Raw genomic sequence first — 16,700 nt, 5'->3', positions numbered from 1 at the left:
GAATCAAGGACTTTACAATGAGTATCTCACAATTCCTGCAGTCTATACTGTTGTTGTCAAGCACAGGAAAAAAAAAAGAGAAAAAGAAACACCAAAGAAAAAGTGAAAAATAATGAATAATGGCTGGTTACCTTCCCCTTTACCATAGGACATCTGTGAACTTCCAGCAGATTTTGAATATTTATATTCAAATATTCACTCTGAACAAGTGCTTGTAACAAACATCCCAGATGACATCTTAACACAATACTCTATCTCTACACAAAGAAACTATCCGTATCCTACCCTCTAAACACCTGGTCTTACCTCAGACCATCTTTTATAACAATACTTCTAAATTATGATGTTTGGCTCACCAGAGATGGTGAGGTGTTCATGAGTTACTGCTGCAGATAATTTGAACACTGTGTAAAATTCTACAACCTGAGATACAAAAAGTATGTGTAGCTTTGGAGAAATAGCAGACTGGTAGAGGGGGAAATTGGTAGGTCTGCAACATTTAAACCTTAGAGAATCATAGCTTTAATCTTTCTCCTCTGTGCAAAAAGAAGATTATTGTAGACATCTTAGTCTTTCTGGAAGACTGAATATTCAAAAGCAAAGCAACAGCGAAGACTATATATATTTTAAAATTTGCACAGCAAATGACAATGTATTCACTCCTATTACTACTTCGAACTTTATTAGAAGCTGGCACTGTACTAGCAGTTCAACACCAGTTTCACACTGAGCAGAGAGTGGATATAAATATGGAAGTTAAACTTCTAACAGAAATTTCAGAGTTATTATATATTATTATATATTATTTAGAAATTAATCTGTTCACTTACCTTTGCCTCCCCAGACATGGAAGTAATCAAACAAGGGGAAGCACCCATGAGTTAATATCACATTCCTTTGGATTTAATCTGCATTAAACTATCAAGCTGATTTCTACCATTATCTCTTTTTAGGAACTACTGTAAAATCTCTTAAATACAGTAATTCACTTTTTGAAGTTGGATGCAGCCTTTGGAGTGTTTTTATATTACAGTGTACTTCACATTTTCACGTGGTTTTCAAGGCTAATTAATATCTAATAAAATTCTTTCATTTTATTACTTGATTCCTAATATCCTCAGAACTGGCCATTTTGCAGGACAATTTATTTTCTGACACATACTTGTAAAAACAACAAAAGAAGTAATTTCCGGTAAAACAAAAAATAGCATATCCTGCCTGAAAAATGTAAACAGCGATTTTACTGTATTTTCACAATTATAGGAAAGTAAAATGAAACCTGGGAGTATTTTTCCTGGTTATAATCTAAAAGACAAGCAGAGGTTTTCACATTCCCCATAGTGGGGGTGTAACATTATTAAACAACTTACCAACAATTATTCCAGGTCTTCTATCCATTTCAACTATATGTGGATGCACTCCTTTATATGCTGCATCACTTACAACCTGGGTGTTTTTCCGCACCCGCTCTGTTATAGGATCATCTACAACTGGAGTGAAACCTCTGCCCTTTGTCTTCTCAAAATCTTCGTGGTATTTCACCTAGAAAAACAAGAAGAATTAGATTTTTCCCCAAACTGCAATTGACAGCAAATGATTATGCTACACAACAATGCATACTTGTTTAATGAGGAATTTTTACTCTTTGGGTTTTGCATCATGATAGAAATGTTATACACATGAGATGGAAAAAGACTTGGCAGGCCATCCAGCCTGATCCCTTGGCTTGATTTCTTGATATTTGGTTATCATTTCTGCCTCTGTTTGGCATTGCCACTGAATTATGGGCTACGTCAAGTGGCAAATCATCAACCTACAGTCAGACAAGCCATATAAACAAAGGACAGGAAAGGTCCTGAAGAGGTCCCCTGGTCCACTCCACTTTCTCTGAAACCAGATACCTCCATAATGACGTAGACAACTCTGATTGCCAATGAAAATGTCCCAGGAGTTATAGTTCTTAAGAACTCTGAAACATTTTGACCAAGTTCACTGAGAATTCTGTTTATATGTAATGTTTCATACAAACAGTATCATTTCATTTTTTCTTTAAAAAAACAGTAGAAAAGGATGGTAGGAAGTGTTATATAACCAAGTGTTGGAACAGAACTGGTATTAGTAAGAGTTACAAAGGCATTAACCCTGATTATGCATATTAAATTTTTAAATAGTCTTTATAATCAAAGATTTAAATTGACAACATTCTCACACAAGCAAATGCACACAAAATATTTCATTCCAAGACACAAGGCACACGGGAGCCAGGAACGTGCACAGGCACAAGGTGATGTGTGTGTCACCTAATCCAGCCAAACTGTGTGATGCTCAAATGAGGTGTATCTTTTTAAAGAAAAAGAAACAAACAAAAGAACAGACATTTAACTGTTAGAAAACTGTTTATTAGTATTTTGAAAATGCTCATTACAGTCATATGCAGTTAGCAAACACTCTTTCCCTCAAAAGGCATAAGAGGAAAAATATTCCTTCCAAACTTTAGCAGCTTCATTAGTTACCTATATTAATGGAAGGCAAATCCAGTGGAAAGTCAACTGCCATTCCTTAGTATAGTCTAGTCATAGGAAGAAGGTACCCTACCATTGAGATGTTGTTTTGTGTTTCTTTGACATGCCTTAGCTCAGGTGTGTCTAGAATCACACTACGTCTACCTTTCATCTGCCTCTGATCACTGCTGTACTTGACCTGCAAAACAGCAACAGTGCACGTGAAGCTTTTGTTCATAGGAGACAGAATGGTGTGTGCTACCCCATGCAATGGCATCCCATACAAACCAAAATGCTCAACATTTTTCTCTCGTTTCTTTCTTTATACTCATCTTCTAGTGATTTATTTTAAAGAGAAGATACAGATGGACTAGTATACTTGTAAGATCAAAGGCACATTTATTCCCTCAATGCTTCCTTAAAAAACACCTGAAAGTTAAAACTCCTGACTTTTTTAATGACATATATGAAATAGTACATAGCAGACAAGTTAGAGTGAAGACAATAAAAAAACACCACTCTGACTTCTCTTGGACATCTTTAAAAAAATATTTCTACGACTGAGAATAAACTATCTTCTCGTTAGCTAGACAGATCCAAATTCTGTCCTCAGTCTACTTCCAGGGGAGAACCCTAGGGAACTGTACTGGTAAAAGCAGAGTATTCTTTTGGCAGGTTTCATATTCATGTCTGATAGCTGGCTTTTTGCTAGCAGAAAAAAAGCAATGTGTCTGGAATAAATCTGAATATGCCATGCTGTTTTCAAAGGGAATGGTTGAGCTCTGTGCTTGGTGTGCAGCACTAAGTACAGAAACTCCTATGTTACAGTTTGTTACAGTTTTCTTATTAGTCTTTTTTTTTTTTTTGGTGGCATTTTATAGACCTGTGCTTAACGTATAGATGAAAGGTTAATTATTTGGAGAAAAAAATCTTAAAACTGTAAAACAGTAAAAGTAGTTGATATCACGAGCCCAGTGAATACCATCACAGTTATCACTGTCTGGCTTAATATTTTGTCATAAACTTTGTCATCTTTTTGTCAGTCTTCTACTACTGGGTTTTAGCCGCAATACTGTATTGTAACTCTGTACTTAATATTACTAAATATTATTTTAGATGCGTTGTGGAAATCTGTTTCAATATGCATTTGTAATGAGAGAAGTAAAGTCTGTTTTCAAAGATTTAATGGATATATTAGTGAGTATATTGGTCGCAGATTCTGAAAAGAATTCAGATTGTCTAAGTGCCCTTAAAAATCACATATTAGTTAAGCACCTTGTTATTGTGACTTCTCCCTTGGTCCTTATTTGTACTGCCTGCTGCTACTTACAACACCATAGTAATAATTTAAAACAAATAAATAAATATAATCAAAAAAAGCAAAATAAATATAGTATCTCATCCTTTACTGCTTAAAGTAATAGAATCCCCCTAAGACTACTGAGCTGTGACATAAGTGGCATGATGCAAGGTGGAACAGATGATTATACACTTCTATGATATGAATCATTAAAAAAAAAGATATTTGTAACAAATTTAATTCTCATTTCCCTGTTCTTTACTTCCTTAAAATTTAATTCTAAAATCTATGAACTAAAATTTGGTATGAAGAGACAAAGATTCTCGAAAGAATAATGACAAACTTCTAAAGACTTTCTCCTTGAAAAATACTGCTTCCAACACATGCACTTGCATTTTTTGTAAGAATAATCAGGCAACCATGAACATATTTGTTGTCCATAAGTACAGTGTATGTATTCAAAGGATAAAAAAAAAATCCATTCAGTGGATGATGCAGCTGAATTCATTTGACACATCAATTCTAAATGGAAAAGCATATCCTTGTTGTACTCCTACGCTAACTGAAAATCTTAATGACAGAAAGATTCAAACGACTTGCCGAGCTGATATTGTCTTGATTCTTCCTGACTCTCTCTATCTCAGGAGTGACACTCACAGCAGTAGCTTTGCCAGGCTGCTCTCTGTAGTGAACCTATTATTTAACAGAATAAAATGGTACATACCATTTCAGCTAAAGCAATATCAAATTGCATTACATTAAAATGTATGATTTAAAAGGTCATCCAGAAAACAAATGAAAGCCTAAAATGCATTTGAAGTTTATTAAAGCTCATAAAACTTGATTCTTGAGACATAACCTCGATTTCTTTCTGTATGGTCTTAATGTATTTGTGTGAACATATTCACACATAGGCACACAACAACACCTTGACATTTAACACACCAGTTTCTGCCAGTAGATAGAAATACCTTATATTTGGAATAGGATAAGCCACAATTAACACAGGGAATTTAAGAAGCGCAAGTGAAAACCTCAATTTCATCAATGCCTGTTTTAAATGCACATTTGTTTACTCACAGAGATCCCATAAAGGATACCATCTAAAGGATACCATGTCCTAACTTTTATATTCTGTGTATTTAGAGGTGATTTACCACAGTGGATGCAATAAATCAGATGATTGCGCACAGAGCTCAACTCCTCAAACTTCACCGTTTTTATTTAAGTGCTCCTTCAGCTTAGAAACATCCTCTCTGTGACTTTCCACAGAAGTACACTGGTAGCAATGATGCACTAAATAAATGCATGCTCAAGGCAGCACCAGTATCTAAAGAAAGAAAAAATGAGATGCGAGCACTCACTGACCCATCAGTCTGATGTTAACCTGGGTCTAAAATACTGGAAAGTCTGATATGGTATACAGTTATTTAAGAATTTTAGATGTTTATATTATTTTTATCAGTCAAGACGGTTTTATGCAAAACAAGTATTTTAATACAAAGCAGAATGTTTTTATAAGCTCTCATGACTCTGTCACAAGCATAGCTGTGCTGACATACTATGCTTATAGTTCTGCAATCCACTGTGACATTAAAATGCATATTCTTCAAACAACTGTCGCTCATGTGACCCAGACCTGATATGTCCACATCCCAGCTGAAAATTAACATCTTATAAAGATGGTGATACACTGTCAAATGGATTAAAACTTACAAAATGACATTTGTGAAGGTAATATGTTTATTCAAGACTTAGTGTTTCTATCAAGGTCTGAAATTACACAGTCTTTGCCCAAAGCTATTCAACATTTTTTTTTGGTGACCTGAAAGAGAATTTAATCTTTTCAATAGAATTTGTACAACACAAAAAATGGTGAAAGGTAAACAATGATGAGAGTAGGGCAGTTATACATACTGGCTTGGATCACTTGGTAAGTAGCTCTTTTGAACAGTAAGCATTTTTAGAGAGCTGGATGCATCACCAGAAATATAGGAACAGTCTAGCACATGCTTAAGGTAGAGAGGTATTCAAGAGGTATTCTTGAAAAATTTGGAGAAAAAGACAGAAAATATTACAGAGAAATGTTGTGGCTATTTATAACCCGTGAAGTATGGGTGCCAGTAGAAGTCCCAAAGAGAAAAGTGGCTGGTCCCTCAAAGACTGGTTAATAAGTGCAACTTGTTCAAAAGTGCAAGAAAGGAAAAGTATGCTCCAAAATTCCTTACCTTCTTCCATGTGCTCCTGACAAAAGTATGATTTTATTACATTACTTTGGTCATTAAATGCTAGATTTTACCAACAAAGTTACTGAGGAACCAGAAAGAGAAATGTTAAAGTGCAGCTATTTGAGTACAAATATAGCCAATTGTACTTTTAAAAGGCTATTTTTTATAAAAAGAAAAAAGAAGATAAGATTTCCTACAAATATCCAAGACACAGAATAACATTTCAAAAAATGGCAGCCTTTTCTTTAATCAAGAATGTGCCACTTCACATGCCATTTCCTGAAAGAAGTAATGGCTTTTCACAGTTGCTTCCTAGGAAATGGTTTTCAAGGAATTCCATTAGGGAGTCTGTGCTTAACTAAAGAAAAGACAGTTTCTGAAGACACAACTTTGTACTTATTCTCTGTACCTAGAAATTATAGAAAAGATTAAATTAGAGCAACTTCCCATGCTGACATTCTCTTGATTCCTCTTGACTCTTTCAATCTCAGGGGTGACAGTCACAGGTGTAGCTCTGCAGAGCTGTTCTTTGTATTGAACCTAGTAAATATGACATAAGATATTACACAGAGACTTCCAAATAACAGAAATACATTGTGTTAGAAATCATTACAGAGCACACTGCATTTAGCTAGAAAATGTTATTTCTTAATAAATACACAATATGTAGTACTTACCCTCTTGCAGTTCTTGCAGTGAGACAATTGATACTTCAACACATCACTCTCATTGATGTTAATCAAAGCACAAGGCTAAGTTAATTGGTTAAATCAGCCTTTTTGGACCAAGAGAAACTGGCACAAACATCACAGCCATATTCACAGAAGCATACAGAACAAATTTAATACAGCAGAGAAGAATGCAAGCAATAAATATGGTGCACACATTGCTAATATTCTTTTGGTTTTCCTTAACTCTCCTTAGTTCGGGTGGATCAGAAATAGCTGTTGCATGCTGAATTTCTTCCTTGTATTTAATCTGCACAATAAATATTACAAAAATTAGCACCTTAAGAGACATGCAGACAAGAGCTAAAGCACAATAAGTATTTTGTAATCCTTCCCTTACACTTCAATGCACAGCTAGACCTACCAATACTCCTGACCTGATCAGGAACAGTTATTTTTAATTTTTGAATCGCTAAGCTCTTCAATGAATCTTGTTTGTTATGATGGAGCACAGAATGTGTATAACAAGCCTGGTATCTGAAGACTGTTACCACAGGAGTAAGGGTGATATGGCATTGTGAAGTTCTTGATGAAGAACTTCTTCAATTATACTACACAGCTACCAAAATTGTAATTCAAGGTAGTGAGAAAGAGCGTCAAGTTAAGTGGATATGCTACCAGAGAGAAAGGCATTATATTTTCTGGTTTTCCATATGCTATTCAATAGCGCAATCTTGGAAAAATCTCTGTAATGTCTCTTTTTTACTGCCTTTTACTAAATACCAATGCAGTACTCAGTACATTGAGTACATCTAATATAAACAATACTCTTAGATCATGTCATTCTTTACAGTAATATGGATTTTTTTTTGCTCTTTACAATGATAATAAAACAGCATAAAATTCATAAAAACATTCAGAATTGTGTGTGTGCAGTGACACATATTAGGTGGAAACATTTTTCATTAGTCAGACTCAAGGAAGTAAAGAATGGTAAGAACAAGGGAACAGCATAATGAATCAATTCGTATAGTTTCAAATTTCCATGGCAATCAAAACTTGTTTTAAATAAATCTTTAAGACCACAAAATCCAGCACTCGAGAATAGGAAAAAAATGGCACAATTAACTTCATCAATGAAGTTCTTAGTTCAATCCCTTGTGTAAATATGTTCCATACAGAGTTTTTAATATATTTTATACTACTTTTTGTTTCTGTTTAAGTGCTTTTTAACCTTCTTTGTCTATTATCAAAAGCTCTGTTTCTCAAGACGATTCTGCCCCATTCAGTGCACAGAGTCAATGGCCCTTTCTTAGTAAGACATAGGATTATACAGCCTCATATTCAAAAGACAATTCCCACTGAATTATTTTTTGCAAAAGAGAAAGTCCAAAAAGGTCTGTCAGTGTCATAGTATAAAATCATTTACTTAGGGATTGTGTCATCTGGCCTACATGCAGGGACTTGAATTGGTCCTTTTGAGTATTGACTTTGTGACCTTCAATAATCTTCCAGTAATAATTTTGTTCTCTCAATCATATGCCTTCTCTTGGGGAGGCAGCTTCTCAAGATTTACAAATCAAAAAGAGGAGGAGGGAGGGTAACCCTGCACAAACATACATTCCTTTGTGTGCTTTCATCTTAAACTCTCTTTGTAGCATAAGGTCCTGTCCTGTAGACTGACTGCCCAAACCCATGAAAACCACCACATACCTCTCTGGACATGTTCGTTAAGGAACAAAAAAACATTTTGTCCAAGGGTTTCACAGATACATGCTGACAGCAAAGACTATCTCGGGTTCTGCTGGAGGGAAGCATCCATGCACAGGAACACACCACCCTTCTCCACAGTTGGCCTCTCTAATTGGGCCATGACCAACACTTTCCACATTTTCAATTCTCATCCCTAATCTCTTTTTCTCCCAATTCCACTCTACCAAAAGTCACTTCCTAGATAAATTTCAGCTCTTCTCATGGTAATGCTGAAGACTGCCAATTTTTTGTAACACAGATAAAAAACTCTAGCCTCATTCTTGGAAACAGCTTTAGCTGAAATGAAAAAAAAAAAAAAAAAAAAAAAAAAAACCACACACACACACAAAAAAAGACAGGAAACAATGAAAACAGCTCAAACCACAGACAGGAGCGGAAAATTTCAGTCCAGACACCTAAAGATTGACAGAAATACTAAGCCACTAACAACAGGGTTTTTTAATAGAGACTATAAGCCAAGCTTAAAAATTGGTAGCACTACCAGTCCTTAAAGTAATCTAAATGTGCTTCAAAAAGTTTGTTACTTAAGCTTTACTCAGGTCCTGGTCTTTGTGGTACTGAGTGACATGTCATAGGAGTTTCCTCACAGATTTCACACCAACAAAAACACACAACAGAACAAAAATCTTCCCCCAAATATTTTCTTCCCAAGGCTGTGTCCAACCCACCGTGTCCCTCAAAATAAATTAACAATAACAAAAACATGCTCAGTTATTTGTAGCTTCTCAGTTCCAAAACAGTTACAGTGGACATGATGCAATGTTGATTGTTATCTTGACTTGGTTTTCTTCCCTTGTATGTGTTTCAAGTGCTATAAAGTTTCATCTAGGTCAGCAAAGAGCTTCAAGCCTATATCCTCCTGGTTTAATAAACCTTTAAAAATACTGTACAATAGCAAAGTAAACTTAAGTACATTAGATATATACTAAAATATCTCGTGTACTATATTAATTTTTCTTATGGCTAGCAATGTTAAGGCCATGTAACTTATCACTAATGCATTTTGCATTTCTCTTGATATGGGAAAGATGCATGTTAAGTGTTTACTAGTATACTGACACACCTTTTGTTTTCCCCTTTATCACCACTCTTTATGATTTCTAAAAGAACACTGTCCACTATTTTGCCAGTTCACTTTGAAAGACTGCCCTTCCTTTTGTAGGAAATGCAATATTTAATATTTACTGTCAAACAAGAAAATTCTAGTAAACATCAAATGTGCTTTAGTCAGTTCAAAATAATACTTAAACAACCATCTTGTATTATGCCTATGCGCTACTTTGAAACTTTCTTTTCAAGGGAGTATGTAATCATCAGAAATGTCATGTCGCAAACAAAGAATCGCTCCAAAGGCCAGTACAGAGAAAGGCCCAAAGAGCTGAAGTGCAGCTGTGCATTACTTCTTGTTGTGCAAGTGTTTCTTGATGTGAAACTGCTCCGTTATGTCATACATGCAAGCTAAAAGCATGTTCTACCTGTAGAAAACTCTGATTTTGATATTCTGAGTTGCCAGTAAAAGTGCCAAAGACAAGAGGTGCCAAAGACATAGAGAATCAATTTCAGAATATAATTTCAGAAGCATTCCCATCAGATCCACAGTTCAACTTGTCATCAGTCCGTCAAGAAGCACAAACTATTGACCAAGCACATATATTCTTTTTCTTCTTGAAGTGTATACTTTGCCAAAGCCTATGTAATACACACAGGCTCTACAGTAACTTTAAATATTTTCTTTTTGGTGATATTTTTACAAATTGCAAATTACAACTGCTGTTCAGTCTTCCATGTCATTAAATACGTTTCACTCTCAAAAATATAAAGCTCTGTCACCAGATACTTAGTTAAATATCTATTCCCTATTTTTGATGACACTTCGTATGAAACTCTAGTTTGGAATTCAGAACTCCATTAGTGTGGTATTGGAGCATTACATCTAAATTTTGGTGGAATAGCATTTGGATTATATATAGGGAAGTAAGACAGGAAAATGTGGAATTTTCAGTAAATAATCTATAAAGAAAAAACATTTATTTGTGTAAAGATAATTAATAACAGTTACTTACCGAACTAATATTCTGCTGATTTTTCTTTACTCTTTCAATCTCTGGAGTCTCTTTTACAGCTGTACCAGCTCCTACTTCCTTCTTATAAAACACCTTCATTTTCCCCGGGAAGAAAAAAACTCTTATGAGACTCTTAGCAATGCAAGTATAACTTTTCATAATAGCACTGGGCGATTTTCCAAGTTTTAAATTGATTTGACCATAAATCATGCTAAGAAAGCAAATACTTTAATTTTTCATAAATCAGATCAATCAGGCCAATTATCAATAACAGTAATAACACTGATTTTAAAAGTAACCCAGATAATCTATTATCATCCTTCAGATTGTTTTTAATATTTTGTAATGTTAAATTTTGAGAACAGAAATCATAATGTATAAACATTTACAAGTGCAACTTCACGGTTGAGTAATCTCACTGACTTCAATGTAATTACTTAAATGTGTATGTACATGCAAGATTTGATTTCTTTAATCTTCAGATCTTATATATTCTGAGAAGTGAATAATAATTATTATTCCTAATTTAACAAACTAGAAAATTGATACATTCATGACTAAGTAACCACAAGAACCAGAGCTACAAACCAAGTCGTGCAATTTTAAATGTTGGGTTCAAGCCAGAAAGCTGAGGACTGCATCTAAAAACAAAGTTTATTTCTGAAAAGATACACATGCTGCTTACACAACTCCCATGTCTATTTTTTCAATAAAGGATAAAACACAAAGCTCATCAGTAGAATCAATCATTCAAAGTTACAGGGACAATAAAGAGGAAATAGTAAATAACTGCTCAACAAGTTCCGAATGTAGCTATAATTTAAATAATCATGAAGTACCAATTCAGACAGTACAAGTCCTTAAGAAATTTTATCTGAATTTCAGGATTTGGTGTCAAAGGTGCTGCCATTCCAGTAAGTATTTCCAGGCTTGCATTTTAAAAACAAGCCCTTTCCTAGAATTCATAGAATAAATCTCTATCACTTAATATTTCTGCCTTTTTTAAACAGGGATTTATTTAACTTTCATTTAAATTTTTATTTTTCTCCACAAACTTTAAACTACAACAAAAATATCATTCTTAATGCATTTCTCTTAATTCATTAAAATCTTTTGTAACCTATGGTGACCAGGACTGTTAAATACTCCACAGGAGAGTAAATTGCTCATGTACACAATTCATTATTTAAGACACAGAAAACCTTCCAACAATTTGGAATTTTACCATGTGAATATACAGGCAGTTTATGAGTTAGTACATGAAAATTTCTCTACTTAAGCTTGTCAGTACAAGGTAGAAAGATTTACACACTGGACTGAACTAAAATATGCTTTTCTACCAAGGAGCAAGAGGTAAAAAATATCTGAGCAAGGAATTTTTCTGTGAGAGAGATGTCTGTGGAGCAAAAATCCTATTGTAAATCATTGGGACAAAGGAGCTTGCAAGCTAAAAGCAGCACTAGCCACTTCTTCATCCCTCTAGAGCAGGAAAATACTTTAACCAAAGTCAAAATAATAAGTCAGAAACCAATTAAGCTCATTATCTTTTCTTTTCTTTTCTATATTGGGACCACTCCCCGTTCTGTCTAAAAAAATCCCGTACTAAAAAATAGCTTACATTTAGGATCTAAATTTCAGAGTCTGCTTAAGACTCTGAGTCTTAAGTTTGCTTACAACAAAAAGAAAGGGAAAAATGTGTGCTGGTGAGTTCATATTATTATTGTTTTTAGACCTGCTATTGTTTTAGATCTGTTTGGGTACTCCTTCAAATGCTAGGAAAGCCTGAAGCATGAATGATTGGTGATGGACTAACCTGAAGGATCGAGAAGAGGTTTTGAATGGGCAGGAGCTAGCTTGGCTGGAGAAGAGAGGGGATAGGTAGGGGCTTGCTTGGCAATGGCTTTCAACTGCCTTCACAAAAAAAAAAAAATTAATCTCCATCCTCTCTCTTCACTGTTACATTACAAGCACAGCCAGAATTATCCAGGGCAGAATAAATGGGCCACAAAAGGGAACAGAACTGAATACAACAATCACATACTGGACAGACCTAGAAATCCGAGCTCGTAATTTACATTAGAGGTAACCTGAAACTCAGATCTAGAATAAAATTAGTATCTGTATAATATATACATTATGCTGGAGATATCCAGTATTCTCGGTATCTCCAGTATAACATAAAATTATTAGACAGATGTAATTTTATACTAAGAATCTTGATGTGCTATACATATGATAGGAAATAGATGGTAGATTTTATATGTCCAGTAACAAACTTTAGGATTTTTTTTTGGTCTTTTTTAGTGATGTACTTCCTGGGGTTTAAATGAGAAAAAAAGTCTTCAATCAAAAATAAGCATGGCTTGATAACACTGCCTCACCTAGAAAAGGTGGGTATTTTTTTCCCTGAAAGGCAAGAGTGATACAGCCTATGCCAGGAAAATTATGTAAATACTTCGCAAGGACATTTACTCATAGATTCCTTGTTTCATGCTGAGGCACAAAAGAGACTATTTAAACTGAAAAAAGTCTGAAAAGTTGCATGTAAAGGGAGAAGTGCTATTACTCACTGAACTGATGTTTTTCTGAGTACTTTTAATTCTTTCCATCTCTGGAGTGTCTGGGACAGCAGAATAGCTACAGAGCATCTTCTCTGCTTCATCTTTGTATATTTTCTGAAAAATAGTTTGAAAATGTTCAAGTTCTTAGGGCTTACAATATCCAAACTGCAACAAGAAGTGCTTACTACTGATGAGCTTCAGCAGCCCTATATGGTGTTTATTTCACCCTGTCTCCTCACAGCATCACTGACCTATGTCCGACAGTCAAGGACAATGAAGAGAAAATTTTTATGCACCTATATATATAGATATATATGTATGTATACACACACCAATGATTCATATATACATATATACATAGCTTTTTCCTATTAGATAATATAAAAACACCTGTAAGTAGATATAAACAATTGAAGTATACATGGCTTGAATCACTAAGATTCTCCCTACACATAAATTCATTTAATGCAATTGTGAAAGCCTCTGTGCATACCTGGCTTGCTATTTCTGAAGCCCTTTTGACCCGTTGTATCTCAGGAGTATAGGGGCCAACTTGCATCCCTTTTCCTATAATTTCAGTCTCCAGATCCTTTTTATATTCCTTCTGCCAAAAAAGAAGAAAAAGGAAAATTACTGAGTATGCAACACAACTAATTCTACAGCAATTTGTACATGCTGTCATTAAAACTATTCTGATAACACTGCTCCAATGTCTGCAATCTATTTTTTTTGTTGTTGTGCACCATTAATTTATTTTTAGTCCAAACGTGTTCAGGAAAACTTTTTGTTTGTCATTATGTTTTACTTCAAAAGTAATCTTATAGATCAATTTTATACCCACCTGGCTTACAATTTCAGAAGCTTTCTTGGCTCGTTGTATATCAGGGGTATCCATGCCCACTTCCATTCCCTTTCCTTTAATTTCATTCTCCAAGTCTTTCTTGTATTCTTTCTGTTAATGATAACATAGGAAATACTCAGACATTCGATAGCCAAGTCTTTATATGGATCCTACATTAATCTCTGTAGTTCTACTGAAGAGTATCCATAAAACACCAAATATTTTTTGTATCAAGAGCATTTCCTTTGTGGGATCCAGCTACAAGATACCCTGGTTAAAAGTTCTTTTCATAGACAGCTTTATTCAAAATTCACAGAGCTTTTCACATAAATTGGTCTTTCCAGCTTTGGATGAGACTGATGAGGCTTTCTCACTCGGCTGGTTTTTGTGACACTGAGGCCACAAGGCCTTTAGCATCTCTCTAACTCTGAGCATCATTTGCCTTTGCCCAAACAAGCAGTAGCTATTTAAACCTAAAAGCAATAGGACCTGTAGCTACAGAAGACATTGAAGTTCAGGTGTTATAAGTAAGCAAAATGTGCAACTTCAAAACATCATGAGGGTTGAAACTCTGGTAGTTCTTGGGTTTTACTTGTATAAGGATTAGGCAACTTTCGACTCTAAACAGGTCACGGATTCGGTATTTGGTGAAATGTGCTATTGCTACAGTCCAAATTTGCCGCCGTTCTTGATCAAAATAATTTTTTGCACTCTGTCAAATGGAAACCTTTCTCCGGATACAGTACTCACAATGCTTGCAATTTCAGAAGCTTTCTTCACTCGTTTTATCTCAGGAGTATCTGGGCCAACTTGCATGCCCTTCCCCTTAATTTCAGTCTCCAGATCTTTCTTGTATTGTTTCTGTGAAGATAAAACTTCAAACTATTGATTCACAATAACTAAAGAGTTACAAGTAGTTTTTTGCACAAGAGATGCAATTTTAGAGTCACAATCTTGAGTCTACCAAAAACGTCCAATTGAGAGTCACTGGCAAGAATCTTGGCAACTTTTTATAATGAAAACACATAACAAACCATAGGAACAAAACTTCAGGAGATAATAATCAAATGTGCAAAACTCTACCAATGAATGTTAAATCTGGCAGAGGGGACGGAGGAATCAGTCTGCCAAGCTCGCTGTAATTATCCTCTAAAGAAAAGGAGCAATCCAGCTTTGTAGAACATAGCATAATAAACTGGTACTTGGTGTCTGCCCAATTCAAACACATTTTACTTTAAGAAAATATTTTATTTATGAAAAGACTACTTATTAGAAATTTAATACTGCACAGAATTGTTTCCAGTGAACTTGTAGAGCAGGAAGTTGTAATTTATTCATTTAATAGGTCTTCCCGAACCACAGCCATTAGACAAGTGGCAGCACTCATCCATGATTGCTGCTTTTTCCTCACAATATAAATTATAAATAACCAATAATGAGGAAACCAAATGAATATTTTATCTTCATCTTACCCAAGCAAAAATATATTACTTGTTCATCATCAAATGATATTAAAATGTAATCCTGAAACATTGTATACAATCACACTTTTTACATACAAAAAAATAAAAAGATTATGTTCTCGGGCATGGCTGCTTCTGCTTTTAAAGTACTAATAATTTTCTGTCTGCTGAATACAGGTAATTTTTTGCAAAATAAATATATACAATTAAAATATTTCCTTCTTACTTCTCTTAGTTGTTAACGCTCTTTACCAGGTATATATATTTTAAAAAGAAGGAAAATATATTTCTATTGTTACAATAGCCTAGCCACTTGTAGCATAAAGCAACAAGAACCACAGCAAAAAGATTGAAATTCTTCCATATTTGTCTCACTGTAATGAGGGTATAAGCAGGACAAAATTATTCCTTCCTTTTCTAACGACATTGTTTGTTTGTTTGTTTACAGAAAATATATTAACCTCATCTCACATGTTATCTCACACATCCTTTGTGCACCTGCTGAAAGGCAGGTGGCCCCTCCTAGCTTCCTATATTGTAAAAGACTAAGGAAAAAATTATTTGCAAAGAATTAACCACAAGCTCAAGAAAATCTATTTCTTCATGTCAGCTCTACTTTTGGAAGAAAGATTTCACAAGCAAAATAGATTGTTCAGATAAAAGTTCTTTGTGAGATGTCTGAAGTATCACCAATATTTATTTTCAAAAATACGCACATAATTCCAAAAAACTGGAAAACATTTAATTGTCTTTTCTTTAAAAATCCATTAACAGTTATCTCTTTTCCCAGTATCGTATTAATTACACTAGCTGAACAAATGAATAAGCTGCAAAACAAACACAAACCCCACTAACAATTTCAGTTGACATTTTACTGCTCTGAAAGTTTTTCTATATTCTTAATGCAAAATAGAAACAGCATTAGTTTCAACACACAGATACAACATTGTGGGTTATGTAAAAAAGAAAGAGTATTTTCAATAGAATGTACCATAAAGAGCAAACTTCCTGCGACATCAATAACCTTGACTAGTGAAACATACCTCATTCAGTATCTGAGCTGCGTTTTTCACTCTAATCAAATCTGGCGTGTCTTCAAACACAGTCATTCCTTTTCCTTTTATCCCTTCTTCCAAATCTTTTCTATACTCTTTCTAAGTTAAAAAAAAGAAAGATTTCTCCACTTAATGTTTTGTGCAAGATCTTGAAAAGAAATGCTAGTTATTAAATGTCTGAAGGGTCTCTTTGAAACTTCTATGAAATATGAATTAGCTGAAATACAGATTTCACAGTTAAAATAGA

The 16,700-nt window shown here is 34.5% G+C and overlaps 1 protein-coding gene across 1 annotated transcript in view; it reads right to left on the bottom strand.

The window, feature by feature from the left end:
- Positions 1-16,700, bottom strand: part of NEBL (nebulette) — an 83,231-nt gene that overhangs the window by 27,843 nt on the left and 38,688 nt on the right. Inside the window, exons 12-22 of the mRNA XM_088524331.1 lie at positions 16,442-16,552; positions 14,686-14,796; positions 13,936-14,046; positions 13,588-13,698; positions 13,104-13,208; positions 10,534-10,626; positions 6,915-7,007; positions 6,478-6,569; positions 4,402-4,495; positions 2,596-2,700; positions 1,371-1,542 (exon numbers count right to left, since the gene is read on the bottom strand). Coding sequence (XP_088380457.1) covers positions 1,371-1,542; positions 2,596-2,700; positions 4,402-4,495; positions 6,478-6,569; positions 6,915-7,007; positions 10,534-10,626; positions 13,104-13,208; positions 13,588-13,698; positions 13,936-14,046; positions 14,686-14,796; positions 16,442-16,552 — 1,198 coding nt within the window. The remainder of the gene's footprint in view (positions 1-1,370; positions 1,543-2,595; positions 2,701-4,401; positions 4,496-6,477; positions 6,570-6,914; positions 7,008-10,533; positions 10,627-13,103; positions 13,209-13,587; positions 13,699-13,935; positions 14,047-14,685; positions 14,797-16,441; positions 16,553-16,700) is intronic.

Source organism: Tinamus guttatus, unplaced genomic scaffold (genome assembly GCF_059628265.1).
Source record: "Tinamus guttatus ecotype Peru unplaced genomic scaffold, ASM5962826v1 Tinamus_guttatus_pri_ptg000209l, whole genome shotgun sequence".
NCBI classification, from domain to species: Eukaryota; Metazoa; Chordata; class Aves; order Tinamiformes; family Tinamidae; genus Tinamus; species Tinamus guttatus.
The sequence above is the reverse complement of the archived record's forward strand: the minus strand, read 5'-3'. Positions and strand labels throughout refer to the sequence as shown.